This window comes from Frieseomelitta varia, unplaced genomic scaffold, assembly GCF_011392965.1.
Source record: "Frieseomelitta varia isolate USP_RPSP 00005682 unplaced genomic scaffold, Fvar_1.2 scaffold_480, whole genome shotgun sequence".
NCBI lineage: Eukaryota > Metazoa > Arthropoda > Insecta > Hymenoptera > Apidae > Frieseomelitta > Frieseomelitta varia.
Window position 1 is genome coordinate 105982 of NW_025110235.1, and position 26126 is coordinate 132107.

General features: G+C 42.0%; 1 protein-coding gene across 1 annotated transcript in view; it reads left to right on the forward strand.

Annotated features, from left to right (window-relative positions):
• Positions 1–26126, forward strand: part of LOC122532898 (titin) — a 131770-nt gene that overhangs the window by 73105 nt on the left and 32539 nt on the right. The window contains exons 45-60 of the mRNA XM_043662081.1: positions 35–807; positions 1362–1821; positions 2227–2327; positions 2426–2523; positions 3182–3402; positions 4660–4734; positions 6972–7076; positions 7202–7390; positions 7564–7777; positions 7853–7922; positions 8246–9121; positions 9522–9588; positions 10139–10192; positions 13619–22151; positions 23286–24319; positions 24937–26121. Coding sequence (XP_043518016.1) covers positions 35–807; positions 1362–1821; positions 2227–2327; positions 2426–2523; positions 3182–3402; positions 4660–4734; positions 6972–7076; positions 7202–7390; positions 7564–7777; positions 7853–7922; positions 8246–9121; positions 9522–9588; positions 10139–10192; positions 13619–22151; positions 23286–24319; positions 24937–26121 — 14055 coding nt within the window. The remainder of the gene's footprint in view (positions 1–34; positions 808–1361; positions 1822–2226; positions 2328–2425; positions 2524–3181; positions 3403–4659; positions 4735–6971; positions 7077–7201; positions 7391–7563; positions 7778–7852; positions 7923–8245; positions 9122–9521; positions 9589–10138; positions 10193–13618; positions 22152–23285; positions 24320–24936; positions 26122–26126) is intronic.

The window sequence follows — 26126 nt, forward strand, 5'->3', positions numbered from 1 at the left end:
CTGCCATAAACTCACCGACTGTTTCGTTTCGCAGAAAAAGAGGAAGAAGGCGTAGCGCCACACTTCGCGACACCCATTAAGCCTCTCATGGTGGAGGAGCACCAACCAGCTGTGCTCGAGTGCGTGGTCACTGGAACACCAGTGCCGGAAGTGAAGTGGTACCGCGGTGAGCAAGAGCTGAAGCCGCGGAACGGCAGAGAAATCACCTTCAATCCCGAAACTGGCGAGGCGAAATTGCACATACTGCAGCCGACCGAGGAGGACGAGACGATTTATCGCGTTCGAGCTGTGAATAAATTCGGCCGGGCCGAGTGCAGAGCGAACTTGGTGATCAGTAACGTGGTAAAGGTCAGTAAACCGGAAGTTCTACGAGCACCGAGGATCACCAGACCCCTGCCAGCTTTGGTGGCCGAACTTGGAAAGCCACTGATCTTGTCGGCCGATTTCGAGAGCAAACCGACGCCGGAAGTAAAATGGTTCCGCAACGGGGCCGAGATCATCCCGTCTGATAAACGCCTGATAAATATATACGAAACTACTGCTGAACTGCGTATTCCCGAAGTGGCGAAGAAAGATGGCGGCAAGTACGAGGTTAGAGTTCAAAATCCTGTTGGGGAGGCGAGAAGTTCGGGCTCTGTTACAGTGAGAGAACACGAGGACAAGACGGACGAGGTGAAAGCACCGAGGTTCGTCGAGCCGCTACAACCACAAATCGTTGCCGAGGGAGAGGTCGTGATCATGGAAACGCGTGTCGAATCCTATCCGACAGCCTCCTTCCAATGGTTCCACGAGACTCGTCCTCTGGAGGTACCTCAACCTTCCACTTTTCTGCTTATGTTTCTTCAATATTTGTGTAACTTGTTTCTTTAACAACTGTACATTTTTCTCGAGTCTTTAAACTTGCTCTTAAAGTTCCACTCTGTCACCCTTGTGATCAACCCTCAACGCGGCAATTACTTCTAATTCCAATTTATATTTTGTGTCCTACTTGACAAGGAATTCGGTAACGTAATTCGGACGATGATTAATCGTAATAAAAATCTTTAAAGATAACAAACAAACGATTTACTCTTAAAATTCTGAAACTAATTACATCCGAGAATCTCTAAATTCATTTTGAACAAACGTGAATATGTCTAAAATGTCGAAAAACTGAAAATCTCTGAAAGATTCTGAGCAAACATCAATTCACACTTACCCAAATTGAAACATCGAAAATATCCTTGAAAATCACAATAAAAAAAGAAGAAAAAAAAAAAAGAAAAACGATTCGTATCTAAGATCTTCTAATATCCGTAACCGATTGCGAAAATCTTTAAAAACAACGAATAGAGTAAAAATTTCGATTTTTCTCGTTACAGTCCACGCCACAGGTGAGGATCGTGACACAGGAGAACAGATCGATCCTCATGATCAAGGAGATCAAGCCAGAGTTCGCGGGCACGTACACCTGTCGCGCCGAAAACGTTGGCGGCTCGGTCACCTGCACGGCGACGATAAATTTGTTGGAGACACCGTGGGAAGAAACGGTGGAGCTTGTTTCACCGACGTTCGTCAAACGATTGTCACCGGTCAGGGTCATGGACGGCGAGAGCGCGAACCTGACGTGCATCGTTCAAGGAAAGCCTACACCCAGAGTCGAGTGGTACCACGACAACAAACCGATCAAGGAAGGCAAGGAGATCACTATTGTGCAAGACACGGAAGGTGTCTGCAGCTTGGCTATAACCGAAGTGTTCCCTGAAGATGCTGGAGAATACACTTGTCGTGCCGTGAATCCTGTTGGCGAGGCCGTTTGCATGTCGTCGCTTGTCGTGGAAGGTAATTTAAACGTTGTTGACGATAGCGATGCTTAATTGAAATGATTGATTTGAAGTAATTCGAAGGAAATTTGTGAAAAATTTGGAAATTGGAAAAAATTGCATATGACGATTTAGATTCGATACTAGAAGTAATACTGACAAGAGAATTTGCTGAGAGGTTTTATATACATATATAATATATCGAGTAATAAAATTATGAACATTTGTTAAATTGCTGTTGCTGATCAAATGATATTTATCTAGATGTGGCAAAAACAATTAGGGATAATACACAGCATTATTCGTGATAGAATTGTGATTAATAATACAAGAATAATTCTGTTTGAATATAATGTCAAAAATAGTGTTACAAGAAATTAAGATTACTGGCGAGATGTTTTAAAGAAATAATAATAATTTTCAGCATACGAGTACGTACCTGATTCGGAGATTGCATCCTCGATCGTTGCGACGTCTCTTACTACAGGGCAAAGTGGTTCGGAAGAGGATCTCTTATCTCCCAAGGTACCTGCAAAAAGAATTATTTTATATAAACGATGAAGTTTTGTAATTTATACGTTTGACAATTCGATTATTTTATAATTCGATTGTTCTCGTTTCAGGAAACTCCCTTGTTCGATACGGACACAGAGGAATCTGCGCCGGAGATAATAAAGAAACTTCCTCAGTTAATTCCTACCAAAGTCGGAGAATTAACCAGGTAAAAAAATAATATTGTAGAAAATGTGAAACCATTATTTTCATAATTATTAAAATCCTTATATATGTACAATAGAGAGTCAAGTATACAAGTGTTTCACTTTAAGTAGAATATTATCAGTCAGACAAAACTTCTGAGTATTCTCACTCACAAATTTCTTCCAAAATTAATACTCGAATGATCATGGAATAGTATAATTATACATAAATATTAGTAAAACTATATTAATAATTTATTAATTACTAATTACTAATTATATACTATATAAAATAAAATATATATTTTAAAACATTTAAAATATATAAAATAAAATATTATAATAAAATATTAATTACTAATTTCTTCCTCTTCGATTATTACATACTGAAATAACTTAAATTTTATTCTCTAGTACATAGAAAAAAAAATATGTCGCTGTCACGATCATCTCTGTACATATAACTATCCGAAAAATTAAAGAAAAGAGTAAAATAAAAATTATTAAAAGAAACCTAAATCTCAAATACTGTTCTACTTCATAATCTATCATGAATGAATAAAATTTCATTAAATTAAATCCAGCTATTTTCAGTATTAAAGATTTAAGATTAAGCATTTAAGATTAATTATAATTATATTTATTAATTATAATTTTGTTGTTATTTCCTGCTTTGCATAGATTGGAAGTGAAGGTCAGAGGAAAGCCGAAGCCAGAAGGAAAATGGTACAAGCAGGGTCAGGAGATCATACCGTCGGAAGAATTCCAAGTCGAGGAATTCGAGGATGGCACGTCGATATTGACGATCGCCGAAACTTATCCCGACGACATGGGCGAGATTGTGTTCGAAGTACACAATCCGCTCGGCGTGTCGACTACCACGACATATCTGTCGGTAGAAGGTAATGATTCGTTCATCTGGAACGAAGAAGTAATTATTAAAGGTGGTGGAAGCTTTGCTAATCTGCTTGGTACGAGTTGTTTTCAGCTGCGCACTTCTTCGATCGGAATCATCAACGAGAATCTCCCACTCCTTGTATCTCCCTCATAAAATATTGTATCTCAAAACTCACACTGAACACTCACATCCCATTACTTTTATACACTTTTTTTTCTAATATTTTATTTAGCATTCCGCTGGCTACTCGGACCCTTTAAGTTCCATCCACTGGCTCTCGAATTATTGCGTGAAATTGTAACAACAACGTATATAAAATTTTTCGATGTTTAGGTACCGAGAAATTTTAGAATTGCAAAGCCTTCCAACTTGTGGTTAATTTTACAACTACAAGTAATAAAATGTTCAAATTCCTAAATTTAAATTTCCAAATTTCACGATTTCTAAATTTCTCAGTTTTTAAATCTGTAAATATTCAGATTTTTAAATTTCTAAACATCTAAATTTCCCAAATTCCCAAGTTTCCAAATTTTTAAATCTTTAAATTTCAAATTAAATATTCAAATTCCTAAATATTTAAATTTCCAAATTTTCCAATCTCTAAATTTCTAAATTTCTCAGTGTTTAGATCTGTAAATGTTCAGATTTTTAAATTTTCAAATATCTAAATTTCTCAAATTCCCAAGTTTCCAAATTTTTAAATCTTCACATTTCAAATTAAATATTCAAATTCCTAAATATTTAAATTTCCAAATTTTCCAATCTCTAAATTTCTCAGTATTTAGATCTCTAAATTTTCCGATTTTTTGAAATTTCTAAATATCCATCTAAATCCCCGAATTCTCAAATCCCTAGGTTTCCAAGTTTCGAAACCTTCAAATTCCCAAATTTCTGAATTCTCAAATTCCCAAATCAGTAAATATTCAAATTTCCAAATTCCCGAATTCCTAAATTTCCAAGTTGCTAAATTTTCCAACGTCCGAACTTTCGCACTGATATCTCCGAATTTCCAAATTCTCAAATTCTTCCAAATCTCTAAACTCCCAGTAGGAACAAAATTTCCGAGTCTAGAGTTAAACGTTTGAATTGTCAAACAATTTCACTCGACGATTCGAAAGCTGCGAAACGGGGTGGGGGGGGGGGGGGACGCTTTGATCCAAAAATAAAAATAAAAAGAAGACGAAGATCTTTTCGCTTGGACGATGGAACTGAAAGGGTCGATGATAATAAACGTGTCTCTAATGACCGTTTAATTCGTCAGGAATCGTCGGAACGAAGGAGTACAGGAAACCGTCGTGGGTGGCTCACATGGAGGAGATGCAAGAGGCTCTGAAAGGTAAGAGTCGCCAGTCGCAGGCGATCGATTGCATGTTGAGTGAAGCAGAGTGCAGCTTCTCCACGGACAGCCTGGACGACCGCGCCATTAGGGACGAAAGCTCTCAAAGGGACAGCTCGACGATGATCAGCGAATTCTCGTCGACGAGAACTTTGATGAACATCGACGACGAAGGTAAGAGATGCTCCGAGGAGGAAGACTCCTCTCCGAAGGGGTTCTTCTTGTCCAGAAGATTCTCGGACTCCGTGGAAATCGAAGGGATCACTAGCACGGAATACTCGTGGGAGATGAGCACGTCCAACAGAGAAACGATTCTCGATCGAGAGGCAACCACTTTCGTAGAAAATACTGACAACATTCCCGAATCGAGATACAGCGAGAAACACAAAATTAAAACCGAGAAGAAGACGAGAAGTGAGAGATCGATTAAAGTGGTGGAGAAGAAGAAATTAGAGAGTTCAGAGGAGAGAAGCGTGGCGACAAAATTGCTTTCGGCGAGCGTGCCTGCGAAGAGTAAACGAGATGGAAGCGGCACGAGTAAGTCTTCCAATCTACAGAAGGTGAAATTGTCGAGGTCGTCGACGTTGGACAAGACCACGCCGATGAGGGGAATCACTGTGAAAGCTAGATCTCCGTCTCCGGTCCTAGCGACGAAGTGCTCGAAGGTCAACGAGTCTACCTCAATGGGTGAGAAACAGAGGAGAGTAACGTGTAAATCGAACTCTCCTTCGCCAACCAGACTGGACAAATCGAAACTGGTGAAATCCAGCGACATGTTGGTCGCGACCAAATCGATGAAAAGTGTCAAATCGAAAGAGGAAACGCTTGTACTTGACACGACTGAAAGTAACGAAGCTGTAAGTGAAACAGCGGAGAACATCGACGAAGTAACGATAGAAAACGAGTCTAAGATGGAATTGTTAAAAACTCAGAGAAGAAAGAAGATCGTGTTGGACTTCGATGAGTTTCCACCGCCGAGAACTGAGAAGAAGAGTTGTGTCCATTCCGATCATTTGAACGTCCCTGAAACCGGTGTTTATTTGTCGCCTATTGAAGAGAACAGCGAAGCGTCGACCGGAAGTGGACAGAATAAATTCGTCGCTAGCCATTACGGTGGTGGAAAGACGATGGAAACTACGTTGGGGTACGATCACGCGAGGAAGTATCACACTTATCCGAAATCTAGAATTCCAGTAGCGAGATGGTCGAAGGAACGACGTTACGGGAACTTGATGATGGATCCGAAGATGTACCCTTTGGAGCCGAGAGAAATCGATTTGGACGCGTTTCAGCAGTTGCACACTGCAGACAGCCAAGAGGAGTTGCAGGAATTTTTATTACTGGAGAGTCAGTGTAGCGGAAACCTTGGACTAGCTGGAAACATGTCGGCGTCCGAGGTTTCGTGCAATGAGCATCACAGCGAGGACGAAAGGGGCACCATGTCAGGTATCCTTGTCGATTGAATTACTAACAATCTACAGAATGATTTACGTAATTGAAAGAAAATATATACATTCTCTTTTTTTCTTTTTCAATGAGGTTAGAAGGAATGAAATTTGAAAATGATTACAGTGAATCGAAGTCGCGAAAGCAGATTAAATCAAAAGAAGAAAATTATTATTTTAAATTGAAATAAAAATCTTTGTTTCAAATTAAATTAAATTACATTTCTTTTATTATTTTAATTAAATTAAAATTTTTATTTTAAATTCTGAATTAAAATGAAACAGCTCAATGCTGATTAGTTCAAAACTTAGAAGTTAAAACAATTCTGTCTCCTTTTATTTTGATTGAAAATAAGACTTGTTCATATTCTATAAAGCAGCGACTGAATTTACGCAATTTCGTATTTTCATGAAAATAATTTAAAAAAAATATATATATATAAATTGTTTTAGCTGTTGAATATCACAGGAAGTATTAGGCTCTGAATATTTCTATATGTTTTTTCATTTTACGTGATGCACGAAATATCATACCCTAAATGCAGTCTGGTAACAAAATTAATTGTTTTCTGTGCTTTTGATAAAAATTGTTGTTTCGCATGGATTTCCTTTACGTGTGTTTCGTTTTTTTCTCGTTCGTCTAACCAGATTACTGACATTGGGGTCACGCGAGTCGCACAATCACCAATCAAAAGATCAGGTAAGCTGTTTGTCGAAGATCTTCTGTTTATTGTCATCTTCTTTTATTTCTTTCGGACAATTATTACAATTAACCGCGATTTCTGATTTTAGCCACGCAATCTGTACCACGATTCATTCAAGAGATTACCGACGTTTATGCAAAGGAAGGTGAAACCGCGGTGTTCGAATGCTCGTACTCTGGCAATCCTGTTCCAGGTATGTCAAATGTTTTTTACAATTTTAAACGCAAGTTTAACTGATAATTTTCATTACTATATGAATTATACATATCGTGCTACAGTTAACTATTGGATGAATTATATCATTTTCTTAATTTCCAGATGTCGTGTGGTACAAGAATGACAAGATGATCGCCAATACCCCGAACGTGAAAATTCGCATCCTTGATGAGGAGAAAAAGACAGCGTTGATAATTAAACACGCAACCGAAGAGGACGACGCCGTTTATGTGTGCAAAGCTACCAGCGAGATAGGTTTGGCAACGACGAAAGCTAAACTACGCGTAACAGGTATCGTCTTCAAACCCTCAAAATTCAACAATCGCAAATTTAAATATTAGAAACATTGAACAAAGAAGATTACTCGAGTAACATTGTTGGGAAATTTAGTGATAATTTGTAAGAAATTTAAAAAAAAAAAGAAGAAACAACGCTTGAATGTTATTTTCAAATTTCTCTTTCAGATATAACGGGTGAAAGACAGTTCTTCGACGAAGAGGAAGTCGTCGAGGAGCAGGTGATTGAAGTCAAACCTAAGGAGAAACCACACAAGAAGAAGAAGCCTGAACTGAAGAAGGCTAAAGAGACCAGGGAGAAGGTGAAGACTGAACGCGTGAAGATAGACAAGAAGGAAGTGCGCAAAGAGAAGCTGATTTCCAAGGAACAGCCGGAGGAAAAGTCAGTAAAGTTAATAGTCAAATACGTTGTTTTGTGACGAATCTCCCAATATTACAATGGATATCTTTCGTTTAGGAAAATTGTCGACGTTGAAGAAACTCAGGTACTCGAAACGACAGAAATTATCGAAGAACAACCAACGGAGGTAAATGTAAAAATTAACTACTACCGCATTCACCGCGATATTAAAATTACTTTATTATAAGTAATATTAATATTAATAATATATAAAATAAATTTTTATAAAATATATATATTTTATATACTATACTTTTATATATTTAATAATATATAAAACAAATATTATATATTTCCAATAATATATAAAATAAATTTTTCGTTTATTAACATTTTCGTTAATCTAGAATATTAATACTCTACATCAACGAAAATGTATAATAAACGAAAAATTTATTTTTGCAATTCCCTCTTTCATTTAAAAGCCACGAATCGCATTACATCTAACAGGTATCACGAGCAAAGAAAGTGGTGCCAATTCAGGAGCCACTGGTGACAGAAGCGACCGCGTCGCTGAAGAAAATCGACGATCAGAAGACGCGCGAGATGGTACCGAAACCTGAGGAACGTGCGAAACGGGTGGTGGAGGAGCGCGAGGGAGTGGTTGTCGTCTCGGAAGTAGCCACGGAAGACATAGCGCGAGATTTTACGGTGGAATCGGTGATCGATCGCGCTCAGATCACGTCGGAGACTTTAGAGACCGTCTCTGTCACTGAGGTGCACACCGAGGCCAGCGTGCAGGAGATGAAACGAATCGACACGAAGCAACGAAAGGCGAAGAAAACGGTGGTGACCGAGGAACAGATATTCGAGGAGAAGCCCAGAGAGGTGATCACGGAGGAGAAACCGAAAAAGAAGAAGAAAGACAGGGTGAAGGTGACCATCGAGGAAATCGTGGAGAGACAGCGAGAGAACATCGCGAGAGAGGTGGAGGAGATCATGGAGACGCTTCACGCGAAAGAATTCGGGCCTGGGGAAGCACCTCTTCGCGAATTGGCTACCATCGGCTTTTTGGTGCGCCAAGGAGTCTCCGTGAACGAGATAAACGAGAGCTTGTACAGAACGGACAACTTCCCCGCGCTGAAAACCCCCGAGGCTCAGAACGCGCTGGTTCAGCTGGTGGAGAGGGAAGGCCACGGTCCGTTGATCACGCAGGTTCTGACAGAGGAAACGACCACCGACGAAAGTGTGGTGGCTGCTACCGTTGGCTTCCGTGCTTTCATGAGAATGATCGAGCTGCAACACGTCACCGTGGAGGAGGTGCTCACGCACTTTGCCCCGGAGGACTTCCGGCCGCGTGCTTGGGAAGTTACAGAAGCTACGGAAGTAAGGATCTTTTTCTTTTCTTTTTTTTTTTTTTTTTTTTAATCCTCCTGTATTCTTTAAATTGCTTTTAATTGAATTATCTATCAAGGTTTCTTGAAGTTTGAACAAAATATTTGGATAAGAAAAATAATCCTTCTTTCTGATATGTATTGGTAGCCTCTCTGCCTGTTGCAGAGAATTGACATTTGACTGCATAAATATTCAAAGGGATAAAAAGGTATCAGTGTTTCTGTTCACAGGAATTGTTCGGTCAAACGTTTCGATTAAATTCTTTTCTTTCAACTTTCGACAGTCGTTATCTATTTACGTACATACTGTAAATTTAATACATTTTTATAATCGCTTATATGGCTACGTTAAACGTTTGAACCGAAAGCACAGTAAGAATAATTATTCGCAGATTGAAACGGAGGAGCGGATTACGGAACGAGTGGATGTCATCCGTAAAACGGAGGTCCATTTCATGGGTAAGTCGGGAATGCGGTGTGAGGTTTGAAATACTTGGAGAAAAAGAAAAACAGAAAAAAAATGTGCATAAACAACGAAACGACGCGATGTTGTTACGAAAAAGACATCGCGGATCATCTAATATATTAAACGTCTTACGTTTTGGTGTGTGCTTGCGTGGCTGCCTATACACTTATAACAACTTGTACATTTCCCTTCAGTTTTCAATTTTTGTATATAGTCCGCGACTTCACGATACACATATATACCTGTATAAGCTCGAATAAGCATGCGTTTTATTTCATTTTGTGTTTATTTTTTCTCTCTCTCCTTTTTTTTGTATATAATTTAACAACCGAAGGAAATCGAAATGTTTTCCTTCGCCACTTTTTTTTTGTATGTATACGTTATGTATTGTATATTTGAAATAAAAGTGATTTTATACCACGTGCCATAATATTTCTCTGTGTGTGTGTGTGTTTTTTTTTTTCATCTCTTTTCTCTTTGTCTTTTCTGCGCTCGCCCCTTAATTCCAGAGCTCCCACGAAAGAATGGATTTTCTGTTTGCAGAGAGGAGGGACGAAAGAAAAGCCGTCCGCACGCAGGATATTCGTGACATTAAAGGTTTGAAGCAACGTGTTCTCAATGCATGGGATAATACAATTCATACAATTTCAGTCCATTCGATTCACGAACGGACAGCATCATTAATACTATTTACTTATCATTTTTTCACAAAGATTTCAGTGTCCGGACAGTCGACACCACATCGACATTCCCAGTCTACTTTTTTTCCAATTCTTTGTTTATTCAGAGATTATTCTTTAGTTTAAATCATCTTCAAACATTCCTTGCAAATGTCTACGATTGTACATCACTTTAATTTAGCAATATTACATTACGATCAATGAGAAAGGATTTCAGATTATTAAAAATAATTCTGCGTAGAGTAAAATTTTAATTTTCAACTACTTCGGTATCGTTGGTTCATAGGTGACACGTTAGATCATTCATCTTTCATTTACAATTCTATGTATAAAATTAATTGAATTTTTATACATGTATTGAATTTGATTAATTTTCGGACAATCTTGATTATTGTATAAACTCGTATAATTTTAATTAATTTTTTAATTTGATAAATTTCAATTTTCTAGTATTATATATTTGTATAGTATTATATATTTGTATGATCAATTCTTGTACAAAAAGAAAAAATGAATTACGAATTATCCACGATCCAACGACACCAGCTGAAAATTAATTAAATCGACAGAATGTGGTAATTCTGAACGGATGCCAAAATTCTTCATCAAACATTCCGCTACAAGCTTGAAGATCATCTAAACTACTAAGAAAAAGATTCACATCTTAAGCTCACTTGCGCTGACTAATAGTATCGATACCATGTGTCGTAGATCAAAAATCATTGAGACAGAAACAAAAAAAAAAAAAAAGAAAAAAGACAAAGTATGTGAGTGATTGATCATACGATACGGTCTGTACGTAATGATGATATTTTATTATTCTTTCAGATGCATGAAGCTTACTTGATCGAATAATAGCAGTAAAATTGTTCTGCTTATGCCGCTATGCTTTCCACGCGCCATATCCCATCGTTATCCTACTCTTTCCCCTCTCATTACACTTTTTCCTTAAATTATAATCGCCTCCCCTCCCCCCCCCAAAAAAAAAATTACTATATAAATCTTCAATCCATGTCAACCGAACCAAAAAAAAAAAAAAAAAATACCACCACCAAAAGCTTCTCGTTTTGAGCTTCGCTCTGCTAATCGCAGTTTCGATGTAAGTAAAATTTGATACACGCTTCGATTCATGTATTTCATTTGCGTTTGGCAACGAGTCCATCATTTTTTCACCGACTTTCTATCACCAGTTTTTTTCTGTTTTTGAACGGTTCGTTTATGTTCATTTTCATGTCCTGTTTGCATTAGTTCATTATTTCAGAAACTGTGAAATATATGAAATACATATAAACTGTACATTCATTGCAATCAAAGATTACATAAATTTCTTCGAATGTGTCATTGATAAAAAAAATTGATAAACAATTTCGATGATCATTCAATTTTCCTAATGTTCGTATTTCAGAGTTTCTGGATCGGTTATTATATAATATTCGTTGATAAACTGTTATTTTCTGGTAGTAGTTCATATTTGCAACGTTAATTGAGAATGCAATTGGCTGTTTTCTGTACTTGTTACTGTTACACATTCAAGTTACACACTCACATGAATCTCTCTCTGTATAATTTATTACGTTGCCCTTGCGCACATGATTAGCACATTAGAGAAAAGATTTACCTTCCTCGTTTATTTTCATTTCCAATTTCTCCTTTTGTTTCTTTTTTTTTTTTTTTTTTTTTTTTTTTTTTTTATTTGTTTGGCATTAGTAGCAAGCACGATGTGTAACAGACAAGCGTCAATTTTTATTTGTTTCTTCTTTATTTTATTTCTTCTTTCCTCTCTCTTTCTTTTTTTTTTCCTTTCTTTTTTTCTGTGTTAACGTTGGTTTGACTTCTGGCCGGCCTATACTATCTCTTTCCACTGCCACCACACGAGATTCACACACGCACCACTTGTTATTAAACACGCATGAGCCCAAGTGCCTGCGCACACTACTCTTCTAGATATCGCAACAAACATTCCAGAGACATCGTAATACCGACAAAATGAGACAGTATTCAATTCCATGCCATTGTGAGAAACTTTACAAGAAACACTGTGTCAATCGAGTCGTTATCCACTCGTGAACATTATCTACTTACCTGTGACCGTGTACTGTCTTTGACCTACTCGGGATGACACACATTACTATCTTTGCAATAGATAGTCATTTTTGCGGTATAATTATGAGCGCATAATGTGTTTGCGCTGCTGATTTCTGGCAGCCTTCTTGCAAACGATTAATTTAAAGAAAGAGGTAGAAGAAGAGGAAGTTTCATTATTTTTATGAGATGGCCCTACAGTAGATAGATTTATTTACTTATTGACTCGTTTTGAAGAGATTTATTACGATGTAACGATAATAGTTCAATAGAAAAATTAAACAAAGTTATGAAAATTCTATTCTGTATTAAATATTAGATTCATTCCTTCAATCCTTCTATTTCAGTGATGTTAAATATATTGAACGTCATGTAACTGAATTGAATAAGTTATTGAATACCATATAAATATATTCTTCGTCACAAAACATCATGGAAAATTTAAATAATCTATTCAGGTCATTGTACAATGTACAGAAAGGAAAGTAACAGAACTTTTTTATAACTTTACGAGAAATACTAGAAATTAATAATGTACACAGTACATTCTATATGATTAATCTGTGATATATTTAGCCATCAATTCATTTGTATTGAACGCTAAACGTAAGTCTAATTAAAAGTTAATAAAAGAAAAAAAAAGGAAACGAGCAAAATCAATATTAAAACTTTTATCTTCTATTTTCTTTCTTGTGCGTGACATTTGAACATTCTCATCCCGAAATGGTCGACCATACGATACCTTTGGAAGCCGCGTAGTATAAAATAAAACACGCTGTTCGCACACTATCCGCTGTAATTGTTCTTACTTCAATTTTTTTTCCTTTTCTTCGTTTCTTTTAATTACTTTCTTTCTTTTATTTTTTTTGATTTCTCTTACCTTTATACAAACTCCGTGCACTGTACGTATGTAGGTTTCCTTTTGTCTCACTCTTGTCTCGTATTGAAGCACGTTGTCTGAGCAAGCAGCATCCGCAGCATATCAATGGTTCGTCGCATGAAGTTCTGCAAAAGAGTAAAAGAGAAAAAGAAAAATTAGTTGAGAGAAGTAAAAACAAAAAAAAAAAAAAAGAAAAATGAAGAAATAGAGCCACGAGAATGAAATTTTTTTTTTTTTCTTTGAACGTCTAACTCCGGCAAAGTGAGAGCGAGCGAACGAGCGAACGAACGAACGAACGTGCGAAAGGTTTAAACGTGAGAGAAAGACCCGTACGTTTCCGCGTTCATGATTGACACGAATATTCTCACATACTTTCCACAGAATACGAGGACACACGGCAGGCACACACGACACTGCACGAACGAAAAGTAACAAAACCGAAGGAACAGATCGAGGAGAGAAAGGAAGATAGGGACGAGGGGGTTCAGGTTGTAGAGATCGAAGAGATCGAGGAGACCGAAAAGGAGAGGAAGAAGAGAAAGGACGTGGAAGAGACCGAGGAAGAAATCGAGACGGTTATTATCGAAACAGACTCAAGGGGCAGACTGGCTCAGAAACAAAGGAAACACGATGATATAGAAAAACAGGTAGACGAAGAGGAGGAGGAGGAGGAGGAAATTATAGAGAAAGTGAGGAAAGAATTGAAACCGAAACGACCAAAGATTGGTCAGGACGAGGTTGAGCTGGAAGAGATCGAAGAGTTCGAGATTACCAGAGATAAATCTATGCCTTCGATCGTGTTGAACGTTCCTAGCCAACGGCATCAAGTGGTGCCTTTGGATCGTACCATCGAACAGGCACCTGGAAAACCAGAACTAGAGAGAGCTAAATTGACGATGGACACCATCACGCCGTTGACCGAGCAATTGGTTCCTGTACAGGAGAAAGAGATCGACGATATATCTCGCGTCAAGCCGGTCGAACGCAAAGCATCCATGTCTATTTCACCGGTGGAGCCTTACTCCACTACCGAGACAACTGTTCAAGCTTCCACCGGTGAATTCGCCGACACGTTCAAGCCTACGTCGTACGAGGCAACGCCAGGTTTCGTTCCATCGGAGGGTTTGGTCGTCAGCGAGACTCTGACCAACGACGCTGGCCTGTCTGCTCTGACCATAGACAAACAGGAAGTCGGTCGAACTGCGGACGTTAGCGTGACTGTACAAGAAGCTACCACCGTGTACGAGACGATGGTAAGTCAGAAGGAAGCTCCGACAGAAGATTTCGTGTCGCCGTTAACGGCCAAAGCGGAAGACACTGTTCTACCTCAGGTAGGGCTGTCAGTGTACGAAGTTCAAGAAGGACTGTCGGAGGACAAGCTGGAACCGTTGAGGACTGTGCCAACTAAACCCAGAGTGAACGTAACGACGGTTGAGCCACTGGTCGTTGAAGAAGTTCGGGCAGAGGACAAACCAGGAAAGTATTACCCAGAACTGGTAGTCCCTACGGAAGTTGCCACGGAAACTGTGATTCCGCAACGTCAGCGAGTCACGGAGGAAACGCACGCGCCTGAGAAGGAAGGTGAGTACGTGCCAGGAAGACTACCATCCAGTCAGAGAGCTCAGGTCGGAATCTCCTACGGGAACGAAATAGCAATTGTCCAGCAGAATGTCGTTCAGGAGAGCGAGGGGCTGTTTGTTTCTGAACGAAAAACCGACACGTTCGAGGCTACGACGAACGTGACTCTGTTAGAAGGAGTTTCCGTGTCCACGGTACAAACGCAAGACACGGAGACTCACTTGACAATCGAAGAGACGAAGAGGGCTGTGGCCGATTTGAACGTGGTCGAAATCGCGTCGGCCATGACTGTGGAGACTGTCCCATCTGAGAAGGAGAAGGAGTATCAACCAGGAGATAAACCAGTTACAAAGACGGCAGAGACGTCGATATCTTCGTTGGAAATTGGCTCTGTCGCGAGTACACTCGTTCAAGAGTCCGAGGGTATCTATCATCCGGACCAGAAGCCAACCAAGGTACTGGCGGAAACTTCGATCCGACCCGAGGAACACGTGATGATATCGGAGATCCAGACAGCGGATTATCCGTCAGATTTCAAGGAGGAACTAAAGTACGTGGAGGAAAGTGGAACCGTGGCTGTGCAATTGACCGAGGCTAAGACGGTGCAAGAAACAATGATCCACGACCGCGAAGCGAAAATGGAAGAGGTAGCAAAACCAGAGGAACGTGTAGTTGAAGCTAGTTATGACGCGATTAGAAGCATCGAGGTGTTCCAGACAACGTCCATAGAGAAGGAAGCTGATCTCAAGATCTTCGAGATGCCGGAATCTCATCGTGGAAAGACGGTGCCCGCTCATCCCGTGGTTTCGTTAGAAGTTGAGATGACTCAGCCGGAGGACAATTTAGGCGTTATCAAGAAAGAAATCCCATCTTCTGGTGTGGCTAAGGTAGAGCCAATCGGGTTGCAGGGTACTGTAGTAGGAGAGACAGTCGTGGCAGAAGACGTGGCACCTGTCGAAAAGGACAAATCACCTGAATCGAAGATGGCTGAAATCACAATGAACGAGATAGAGAGCGTGCGTACCACTATGGTGATCGCTAGTGAGAGAGAAGCCGAGTACACGCAGATTTCTGAGGTTAAGGGAGAGTATGCCAGCACAGAGTTCACCACGCAAGTCGCTCCGGTGTTCGAGGAAGTCAGAACTCACTCGCCAACGGGTGAATACGTGCCTGAGGAGAAACCAGCTTCCGGCGTGGCTGAACCATCGCACGTTCCACTGGAGAGCGTGACTGTAGCCATGCAACAGCTAGCAGAGAAGGAAGATTTGTACAAAGCCGACGTACAACCGGATCAGAAGACAGCGATTTTAGAATTGACTGAACCCAGACCCGGCCCAACTGTCACGGAGGTTATTCCACACGATCGCGAGAACGTTTACAGCCCTGACGCGAGACCACAGGATTACACTGCTCAGACGTTGGTGTCCGGTCGCACGGTCGCGCTGAAGTCAGAGACTCTGGTAGAGCAAAGCACCGCTGTGATGAGCATCGACAAACCAAAGTCCGGAAAGGCTATTCCGCAAAGGGACGCTCTGGAGGAATTGATCGTCACGGAGACGACCATCGCTGAAACGGAGAAGACTCGGGAAGCAGATGTACTGCCAACTACTCAGAGCGCTGACGTTGAGATCCAGACGAAGACTGAGAAACTGACAGTGACCGAGGTGACCAGTGTCCAGGAAGAGGAGAAGTTAGAAGTGGAAGAGATACCGAAAGAGAGAAAGGTTACTCTAGGAATCACCGGAGGTCACGAGGTCGCCGAACTAGAGGAGACAATTCTCGCGAGCAACGTAGATATTCTGACGGAAGAGAAGGCGAAGGAAGAGCGTGCTAGTCAGCAACAGAGTGGACTGGAAATCGTCGAACAGACGGAGATATCAGTCTCTGAGAAAGAGTCTCCTCTACAGGAAGATATGAAACCTGATACTAAGAACGTTGAGGTCACTTTCGAAGAAGGTCAAAGTGTCGTGGTAGGTATGACGTATCCGGAGGATAAAGAAGGAGTTTTCACTGGAGAGGAGAGACCCAAAGGCGTGGAAGCCACGGTAGACGTGGTCACTCAAGGAGTGGCGTCTAAATTCGAGATCATCAGTGACACAGGTCTGAGCGACTTGCCACGCGATACCGTTCAGGAAATGAAGCCAAAGACCACGGTGCTGGCTGTCGAAGCCGTGGTTGCTGAAGAGGTGCAGACCAGAGAGACAGAAGCGCCATTCAGCGAGATTAAACCTTCCGATAAGAAAGCGAATCTTGAGTTCGTGACTGGTGAAGGTTTGATTGTGTCAGCAGTTACCACCGAAGACAAAGAGAGCCTGCTTCCAGAAGCTGAGAAACCAGAGACCAAGTCAGCTAGCTTCGACATTCCGACACACACTGTGGCGCAAACTAGCGAGACCACCACGACAGATAACATAGGCGAATTTAAGCGCGAGGAAGCTCCCGCGGCAACGGCTACGACGGATCATATCACTTTCCGCAGTTTAATTGCCTCGGAGACTGCTCCTGGCGACCTGGAGAAGCCTATGGAAGATTTCGTTCAACCAGACAAGAAAGTGGTAGACGTTTCATTCCAGGAAGAGGAGGGAGTCACGGTGATCGAGACGATCGCTTCAGACAAAGAGAAGGAGTACTTCGAGAGACTGGAGATCCATGGTGAACAGGCCACGCCTAGTTTCGATGCTCACAAAGTGGCTCAACTGACAGAGATCAATCCAGCTGCTGTTTCCGGTGACTTGACCGTACCCGTGCCAGCTACAGTCGCAGCCAAAGAGGAACGATTGCCATTCGAGAGCGTCGTTCAAACCGAGACCATTGTGTCCGAGACGGAGAAAGAATTCAAAGATAAACCTGTCATCACCAACAAAGCCGAAGTGTCTGTCAGTGAAATCATCAGCGCTACTACCACCACCGAGATCCCGGCCGACAAAGAGGATAGTCTCCAGATCCCTGAGAAACCGACTGAAAAACAGGCTAGCGTCCAGTTTGCCGGACACGTGATTGCGGAGAAGACTGAAATCACCGTTGACTCGAGTGCTGGAAAGTTAGAAGAGGTGAAGCCAGTTTCCGCGTCAGCAGTGCCATCTAGCATCCCCCTGGAAGCTTTAATTAGCTCGGAAACCCAACCAACCGAGGCTGAAGGGTCGCTCGACAAGGATAAAGCGCCGTTGCGAGCATTGGCTGACTTGTCCATGGTGGAGGAACAGAGTATACAAGTGTCAGCTGTGATTTTAGAGGACAAAGAGGAAGAGTACAAGTCCAAAGAGTTGCCAGAGATGAGGACTGCTGGGAAAAGCTTGGTTTCTGGTCACGTGGTCGCGGAAACAACGGTGCAAGTCGCAGATTTCAGCGCAGGAGTGTTCGTCGAAGAGAAACCATCAGGCGCCACTGCAGTACCAGAACACGTTCCGTTTATCCCGTTGATTGAGTCTCAGACTGTCGTGCAGGAAAGCGAGGACAGATTCATACCGGGACAACTACCAGAGGATAAGAGAGCTGTCGTAGATCTTGAGGAAGGTAGACAGATCGTGACTGTTTCCCAAATAACTCCCGCGGACAAAGAATCTCTATACGTTGCTGAAGAACAACCATCTAAGCGTGCAGCTTCCGTTGGACTGGATACCACTCGCGCGATTGCCGAAACCACCACAGTCTCTGTCGAAGATTCGGTGGCAGAAGTAAATATAGAGAGACCAGATACCAAAAAGGCGTTGCCGAGTCAAGAAGTGTATCAAAGTGTGCAAGTCAGGGAGGATATCGTTCAGGATCAAGAGAACATCTTCGAAGGAAAGTTCAAGCCAGAAGTTCAGAAGGTGGAAGTTTCGATCGAAGAAGGTAAACGCGTGACCACCGTCGTCGAAGTGAGCGCAGCGGATAAGGAGGAGGTGTTGAAAACCATGCAGGAAGAGAGAACACGATCGGCAGTGCCGGCTATTGTATCTGGTCACGAGGTAGCGGAAAGATCAGAGATCATTCCACACTCGAGTACTGGAGAAATAGACATCGTGAGACCTATAACAGCGACGGCACAGGTGGGCCAGAAGCCGTTCGAGACGGTAGAAACGACGGAACAGATCCTGGCGGAGAAAGAAGTGGACAAGATCGAAGAACTATCGATGCAGAAGACCAGCGCGCGTGTCACGATAGACGAGAACAGGTTTATCGCTGTAACTGAAGCAACCACGGCACAGGATGTCGAAGCAGAATTGTCAGCCATGAGAAAACCCCGCGAAGAAATAGCAAAGCCAGCAATGGAGGGTAAAGAAGTCGCCGAACAGATGGAAGTGTCTCTGAAGGAAGGGCTTGGAGATCTTCCCGAAGCTCCGAAACCAACGGCCTTCGAGGCGCGTCCTACTCAAACTACGTTGGAGAGCGTTGACATCAGTGAGACAGTCCCAGAGGAACATGGCGCGATATTCGAGAAGAAGATGGAACTGGACGAACGTAGCGCGAGAGTGAGCTTCGTGGAAGGAAAGAGCGTCACGGTTTCTCAGGTAATCACTCAGGATAAGGAGGACACTATGATAATACAGAGACGCGAAGAAAGCACTGCTCAGGTGACTCTGACGAGAGTTGGAATGGACGTGGCGCAGAAGGCTCAAGTGTTCGTCGATCAGAGCACCGGAGATGTTCGACCGTTAGAGAAACACGAGGTGAAAGCTCATCCTAAACAGGATGCCCTGGAACCAATCATCGTCGAAGACGTTCCAAGTGCAGAAAGCGAAGGAATATTCGATAAGTATCCAAGGACAGTTTCGTCAACCGCAGTGCCTACGTTCGAAGAGGGTCGCAGTATATCAGTGACGGAAGTGACATCGGCTGAAGTTGAGTCTTTGTTGAAGGAAAGAAAGTTAGAGGCTGCTCAGACAGCTAGCAGTACAATCATCACGGAACGTAACATCATCGAGACCACTCAAGTCGAGTCTCAAGTTAATATACCAGACAAGGTGAAAGAAGACACGGTAAAGCCACAAGTAGCTACTCTAGGTCAAGACACGTTTGAAAGTATCATTGTGAGTCAGAACATAGTCGAAGAGAGCGAGCGTACGTTCGAAGGCATGTTCAAACCTCAGACTCAAAGAGCAGACGTAGATGTGCAGAAAGTGACGCCTCTTCAAGTGTCAGAGACTATTACCGAGGACAAAGAGAGTGTTTTCGACGTTGTGCCTAAGAGAGAAGGGGTTACAGCCATCCAAGACATCAGTCTTCACGAAACTGTAGTTGGATCGTTGGTGGAGAGTGTTCAGAGTACTCAAGAAATTCACGAGGAGAAACGAGTGTCTTCTCAAGCCACGATGACCCAGACTGTCATAGAAACAGCTGTTAAGGTTGAGACGACAGCTGGCGAACGTGAAGAGACGTTCGAAGGGAAGTTTAAGCCTGAAGAACAGAAAGGAAAGCCTCAGATGGAAGGACTTACTACCGTTACGATTACTGAAATAGTTTCCAACGAGATTGAAGATGTCCTGCCTGTAGATGTTGCTCCTAGAGAACAGCTGGCTCAGCCTAGTTTGACTGGCAGAGAAGTTCCCGAAGTGACGCAAATAATAACTGGAGCGACCACCGAAGAATTCGAGAAAGTAACTCAATTGAAGGAACAACAAGGTAAAATGGAAGTGGAAGAAATGACTTCGGTGACGATCTCCGAGGTAATATCCAACGAAACGGAAGATGTATTCACTACCAAGTTCGTGCCTAAAGATCAGAAGGCAGACTTTAATATTCTAGGCCGAGAGGCAGCAGAAACATCCCAAGTGACAACCATAACTGAAACTGAAGAACTGACGGTGAAACGTCCTGAAGAACAGAAAGGCAAACCAAAATTGGACGAGCTAACTCCGCTCACAATTTCTCACGTCATATCTGGAGAAGCTGAGGAAGCACTACCAACAGCTGAAATCCCAACGGAGAAGACAGCTCAGCCTAGTCTGATAGGAAGAGACGTAGCAGAAACTATACAGGTGTTGACTGTTGCCAGTGCAGAGGAACTCGTGGCATCTAAAGCTCCGGAGGAGCAGAAAGGGAAACCTAAATTGGACGAGTTCACTCCGCTCACAGTTTCGCACATTGTGTCTGCAGAAGCTGAAGAAACGCTACCAACAGCTGAAGTACCAAAAGAGAAAACAGCTCAGCCTAGTTTGACAGGCAGAGACGTAGCAGAGACATTACAGGTGTTGACCGTTGCGAGTGCAGAGGAACTCGCAGCACCCAAAGCTCCAGAAGGACAGAAAGGAATGCCACAAATAGAAGAACTGGCTCCTTTGACAGTTTCACAGGTGGTCTCTCAAGAAGCGGAAGAAGCATTGCCTGCGCCAGAAGTTCCAGTTGAAAGAGAAGCGCAGCCAAGCATGATAGGCAGAGACGTGGCACAAACGATGGAAGTTATGACTATGGCGAATGTTGACACGTTAGCTGAAGACAAGAAGCCTGGAGAACAAAAAGGTGTTCCTGGTCTGGAGGAATTTGTATCCATATCGGTGTCGCAAACAGTTTCCACTGAGATGGAAGACGTGCTGCCGAGTCCTGAAGTGCCTGTAGAGAAAATGGCGCAACCAAGCCTAACAGGACGTGATATAGCAGAAACTACTCAAATTTTGACAATGATGGCTGCGGAAGAATTAATGGCTGACCGAGCGCCAGAGCAACAGAAAGGAAAACCAAATGTAGAAGAACTCACTTCTATTACCATCTCTCAGACGGTTTCACACGAGACTGAAGAGACGTTAGAGAAGCAAATAGCACCTAGTTCGGTGACTGCTAAACCAGCTCTTACGGGAAGAGAAGTCGCTGAAACTAGTCAAGTTCTAACTGTGACCAGTGTAGAAGAATTAGAAAAAGCTATACTACCTGAAGGACAGAAAGGTAAAGCAAGTTTGGACGAATTGACGTCTTTAACAGTTTCTCAAGTGGTGTCCAATGAATTGGAAGACATTCTACCGTCTCCTGAAAAACCAAGTGAGAAAATTGCTCAACCACTGATAACTGGCAGAGAAATAGCTGAAAAGACTGAAGTCTTGACTGTGACGAGTGTAGAGGAATTAGAAAAGCCTATATTACCCGAGGAACAAAAAGGAAAGCAAACACTGGATGAACTGACGTCAATTACAGTTTCCCAAGTTGTTTCTAGCGAATTGGAGGATACTTTGCCATCTCCTGAGAAACCAAGTGAGAAGATTGCTCAACCACAAATGATTGGCAGAGAAATAGCTGAAAAGACTGAAGTCTTGACTGTGACGAGTGTAGAAGAATTAGAAAAGCCCATATTACCCGAGGAACAAAAAGGAAAGCCAACATTGGACGAACTAACGTCAATTACAGTTTCCCAAGTTGTTTCAAACGAACTAGAGGATACTTTGCCATCTCCTGAGAAACCAAGTGAGAAGATTGCTCAACCACAGATGATTGGCAGAGAAATAGCTGAAAAGACTGAAGTCTTGACTGTGACGAATGTAGAGGAACTAGAAAAGCCCACATTGCCTGAGGAACAAAAAGGAAAGCCAACATTGGACGAACTAACGTCAATTACAGTTTCCCAAGTTGTTTCTAGCGAATTGGAGGATACTTTGCCATCTCCTGAGAAACCAAGTGAGAAGATTGCTCAACCACAGATGATTGGCAGAGAAATAGCTGAAAAGACTGAAGTCTTGACTGTGACGAGTGTAGAGGAATTAGAAAAGCCCATATTACCCGAGGAACAAAAAGGAAAGCCAACATTGGACGAACTAACGTCAATTACAGTTTCCCAAGTTGTTTCAAACGAATTAGAGGATACTTTGCCATCTCCTGAGAAACCAAGTGAGAAGATTGCTCAACCACAAATAATTGGCAGAGAAATAGCTGAAAAGACTGAAGTCTTGACTGTGACGAGTGTAGAAGAATTAGAAAAGCCCATATTACCCGAGGAACAAAAAGGAAAGCCAACATTGGACGAACTAACGTCAATTACAGTTTCCCAAGTTGTTTCTAGCGAATTGGAGGATACTTTGCCATCTCCTGAGAAACCAAGTGAGAAGATTGCTCAACCGCAGATGATTGGCAGAGAAATAGCTGAGAAGACTGAAGTCTTGACTGTGACGAGTGTAGAAGAATTAGAAAAGCCCATATTACCCGAGGAACAAAAAGGAAAGCCAACATTGGACGAACTAACGTCAATTACAGTTTCCCAAGTTGTTTCTAGCGAATTGGAGGATACTTTGCCATCTCCTGAGAAACCAAGTGAGAAGATTGCTCAACCGCAGATGATTGGCAGAGAAATAGCTGAGAAGACTGAAGTCTTGACTGTGACGAATGTAGAGGAACTAGAAAAGCCCACATTGCCTGAGGAACAAAAAGGAAAGCCAACATTGGACGAACTAACGTCAATTACAGTTTCCCAAGTTGTTTCAAACGAATTAGAGGATACTTTGCCATCTCCTGAGAAACCAAGTGAGAAGATTGCTCAACCACAGATGATTGGCAGAGAAATAGCTGAAANATTGGAGGATACTTTGCCATCTCCTGAGAAACCAAGTGAGAAGATTGCTCAACCGCAGATGATTGGCAGAGAAATAGCTGAAAAGACTGAAGTCTTGACTGTGACGAGTGTAGGGGAATTAGAGAAATTGGAGAAACCTGAGAGCCAGAAGGGCAGACCGGATGTGGAAGAGCTGAGCTTCCTTACCGTTTCAGAAGTGATATCAACAGAAGCTGAGAAGGAATTACCAGCTCCAGAAGCTCCCAAAGTACGCAAAGCTCTTCCACAATTGGACAGCATTGAAGTTGCTGAAACGTCAGAAGTCTTAACTATGACCAGTGCCCAGGAACTTCCTAAACCAAAAGCACCGGAGGAACAAAAAGGGAAGCCTCAACTGGAAGAATTGCTGTCTCTGTCAGTGTCAGAAGTAGCGTTTGGTGAACTAGAGAAAGGTCTTCCAACACCTGACGAACCGTCCACTCAAACGGCCAAACCTAGTCTCTTGGGTATCCAAGTTGCTGAGAAATCCCAGGTGATCACGTCGGTCACTGCTGAAGAGTTGCAAGAAGCTAGCAAACCAGATACGAAACAAATTATTCCCGAACAAATTCCGTTCGAAAGTATTGAACAAATGCAACCAGTGGCCCAAGAGAGCGAGGATACACTCGTCGTCGAGAAAACAGCTATATCGGTCACGGCTGAGATGTCGTTCCGCATGTCGGAGAGTGTCGAAGTGACACAGGTGACAGCTACGGAACAAGAATCGAAGGAAGTGATAAAAGGCGTTGCGAAAGAAGTTTCGGCTCAACCTGACGTAATTAAACACGAAGTAGCTTTGAAGACTGAGATTCAACCAGCTGATGCAGCTGGTGAATTTAAAGTAACTAAGCCTGAGGGAAAGACAGCCAGAGGTATAGATGAGATTCGGCAAGGTGTGATCGTGACAGAACCACTGAGCTCTGGCGAAACTGAGTCAGAAATGCCCGAGTCTGCGTTACCTTTCGCGAAGTTAGCAAGCGTTACTATCGAGGCAGAACACCTGGAACACGTTGTGGGTGAGTATTATTGTTATCAACGTATTCGATTGGCATCGACGGGACGGACGTGCACGTGGACGTTTAGGATTCGACCAGAAGACGTATTGACGATAGTGATAGTTATACTGATTTGGTTGTTGAGAGATCGTAGGGGGAGGCTCGATCGAGGCGCAACAACGATCAACGTGCGAAACTTTTAAACGCGTGTTCCAAGCAGGTTTGATAGGGTCGTCGGGTGTAGGATAATGGTTGTAGAAAATCGTGCAAGGTAGGTATGTAGACAACACCACAGAATCAGACACGATACGAACAGGTTCATGGAAACAACATAGGTTACTCTCACACACAGATCATTCATCAGACAAAGTACAGAAATTTCATCCGAAACAGGTTTGTACACAGCGTTCAACGATTCTGTACACTGCGAAATCGATGACTCAAGGTACACACAATACAAATTAACCAAATCAAGCGCCGAAACACAAATTTCGGCGAGGTGCCGCGGTTATACGTGAGAAGTCAAACCAAAAATAAAAAGAAAACAAAGAAAAAGTAAAAGAAAAGCAAAATAGTGCGAGAACGATTACTGCCACGACACGATAATCATATCACACTTGTTCTTGTATACATTTCAGAAACTACAGAAGTACCAGCGCAACAACATCACATCACAATCACACAACACACAACAAAACACGATACGCCACAGCAAACGATCGAATCAGACACAGAGGTAATCGAAGAGTACACGACGAAATTCAGGCGCGGAAGTAAGGACGATGAAACTGCCGCGGTTAAGACTAAGAAAACGATTATACGTAAGAAAAAGCCTAAGACAGAGGCTGAAGAGGACAATGTCGTCGTCATTGAGGAGGAACTTGAAGATATCAAACCGAAAATACCATCGATACCAAAGAAACAGTTTATGCCTATCGAGGAGATCACCACAACGATGGATGTTGAAGAAATTGTACCAACGAGAATCGACGAGGTCGAAGAAACTCACAAGGAAGAGGAGAAAGTTGAAGTTGAAGTAATTCAAGTTCAAGATACGGATCAAAAGAAGAAAGTTACCAAGAAAATTGTACGAAAGAAAGGAAAAGCACAAGTTACTGAGGAAACGACGGTGGAAGAAGAAGGAAAAGCACCAGTAACCACGGTAATAACGAAACCAATGGAAGAAGAAGTACCAGAGGAAGAAACAAAACCATTGGCGCCAGTAGACTACATTACACCTACTGAAAAAGTGGAAGAACAAGTGACACTAACGGAAGAAGTAACAAAAGAAGGAAAACCAAAGAAAATTACTAAAAAGAAGATAATTAAGAGGAAAGGTAAAGAGCAACAGGTGACTGAAGTAGTTACAGTCGAAGAAGAAGGAAAAGCACCAGAGACTAGTGTCGCTGAAGGACCAGCGGAAGAAGTAGTAGAAGAGATCGTGAAACGATTACCAACACCACAATATGTCAAACCATCGGAAGTAGAGGAGGTTAGGGAGCAAGTTACAGTTACAGAAGAAGTAACTCGATGGGGTAAACCAAAGAAAACTACAAAGAAGAAAATTATTAAGCGTAAAGGACAGGAACAGCAAGTGACAGAAGTGATTACAGTCGAAGAACAGGGCAAAACACCTGTGACAACTGTAACTGAAGGACCAGTGGAAGAAATCGTTGAAGAAACTATAAAACCACTGCCTGCATCAGAACGTATTACACCAACGGAAGTAGAAGAAGTAAAAGAGCAGGTGACAGTCACAGAAGAAGTTACCAGAGAAGGTAAACCTAAGAAAATTACCAAAAAGAAGGTGATTAAACGTAAAGGAAAA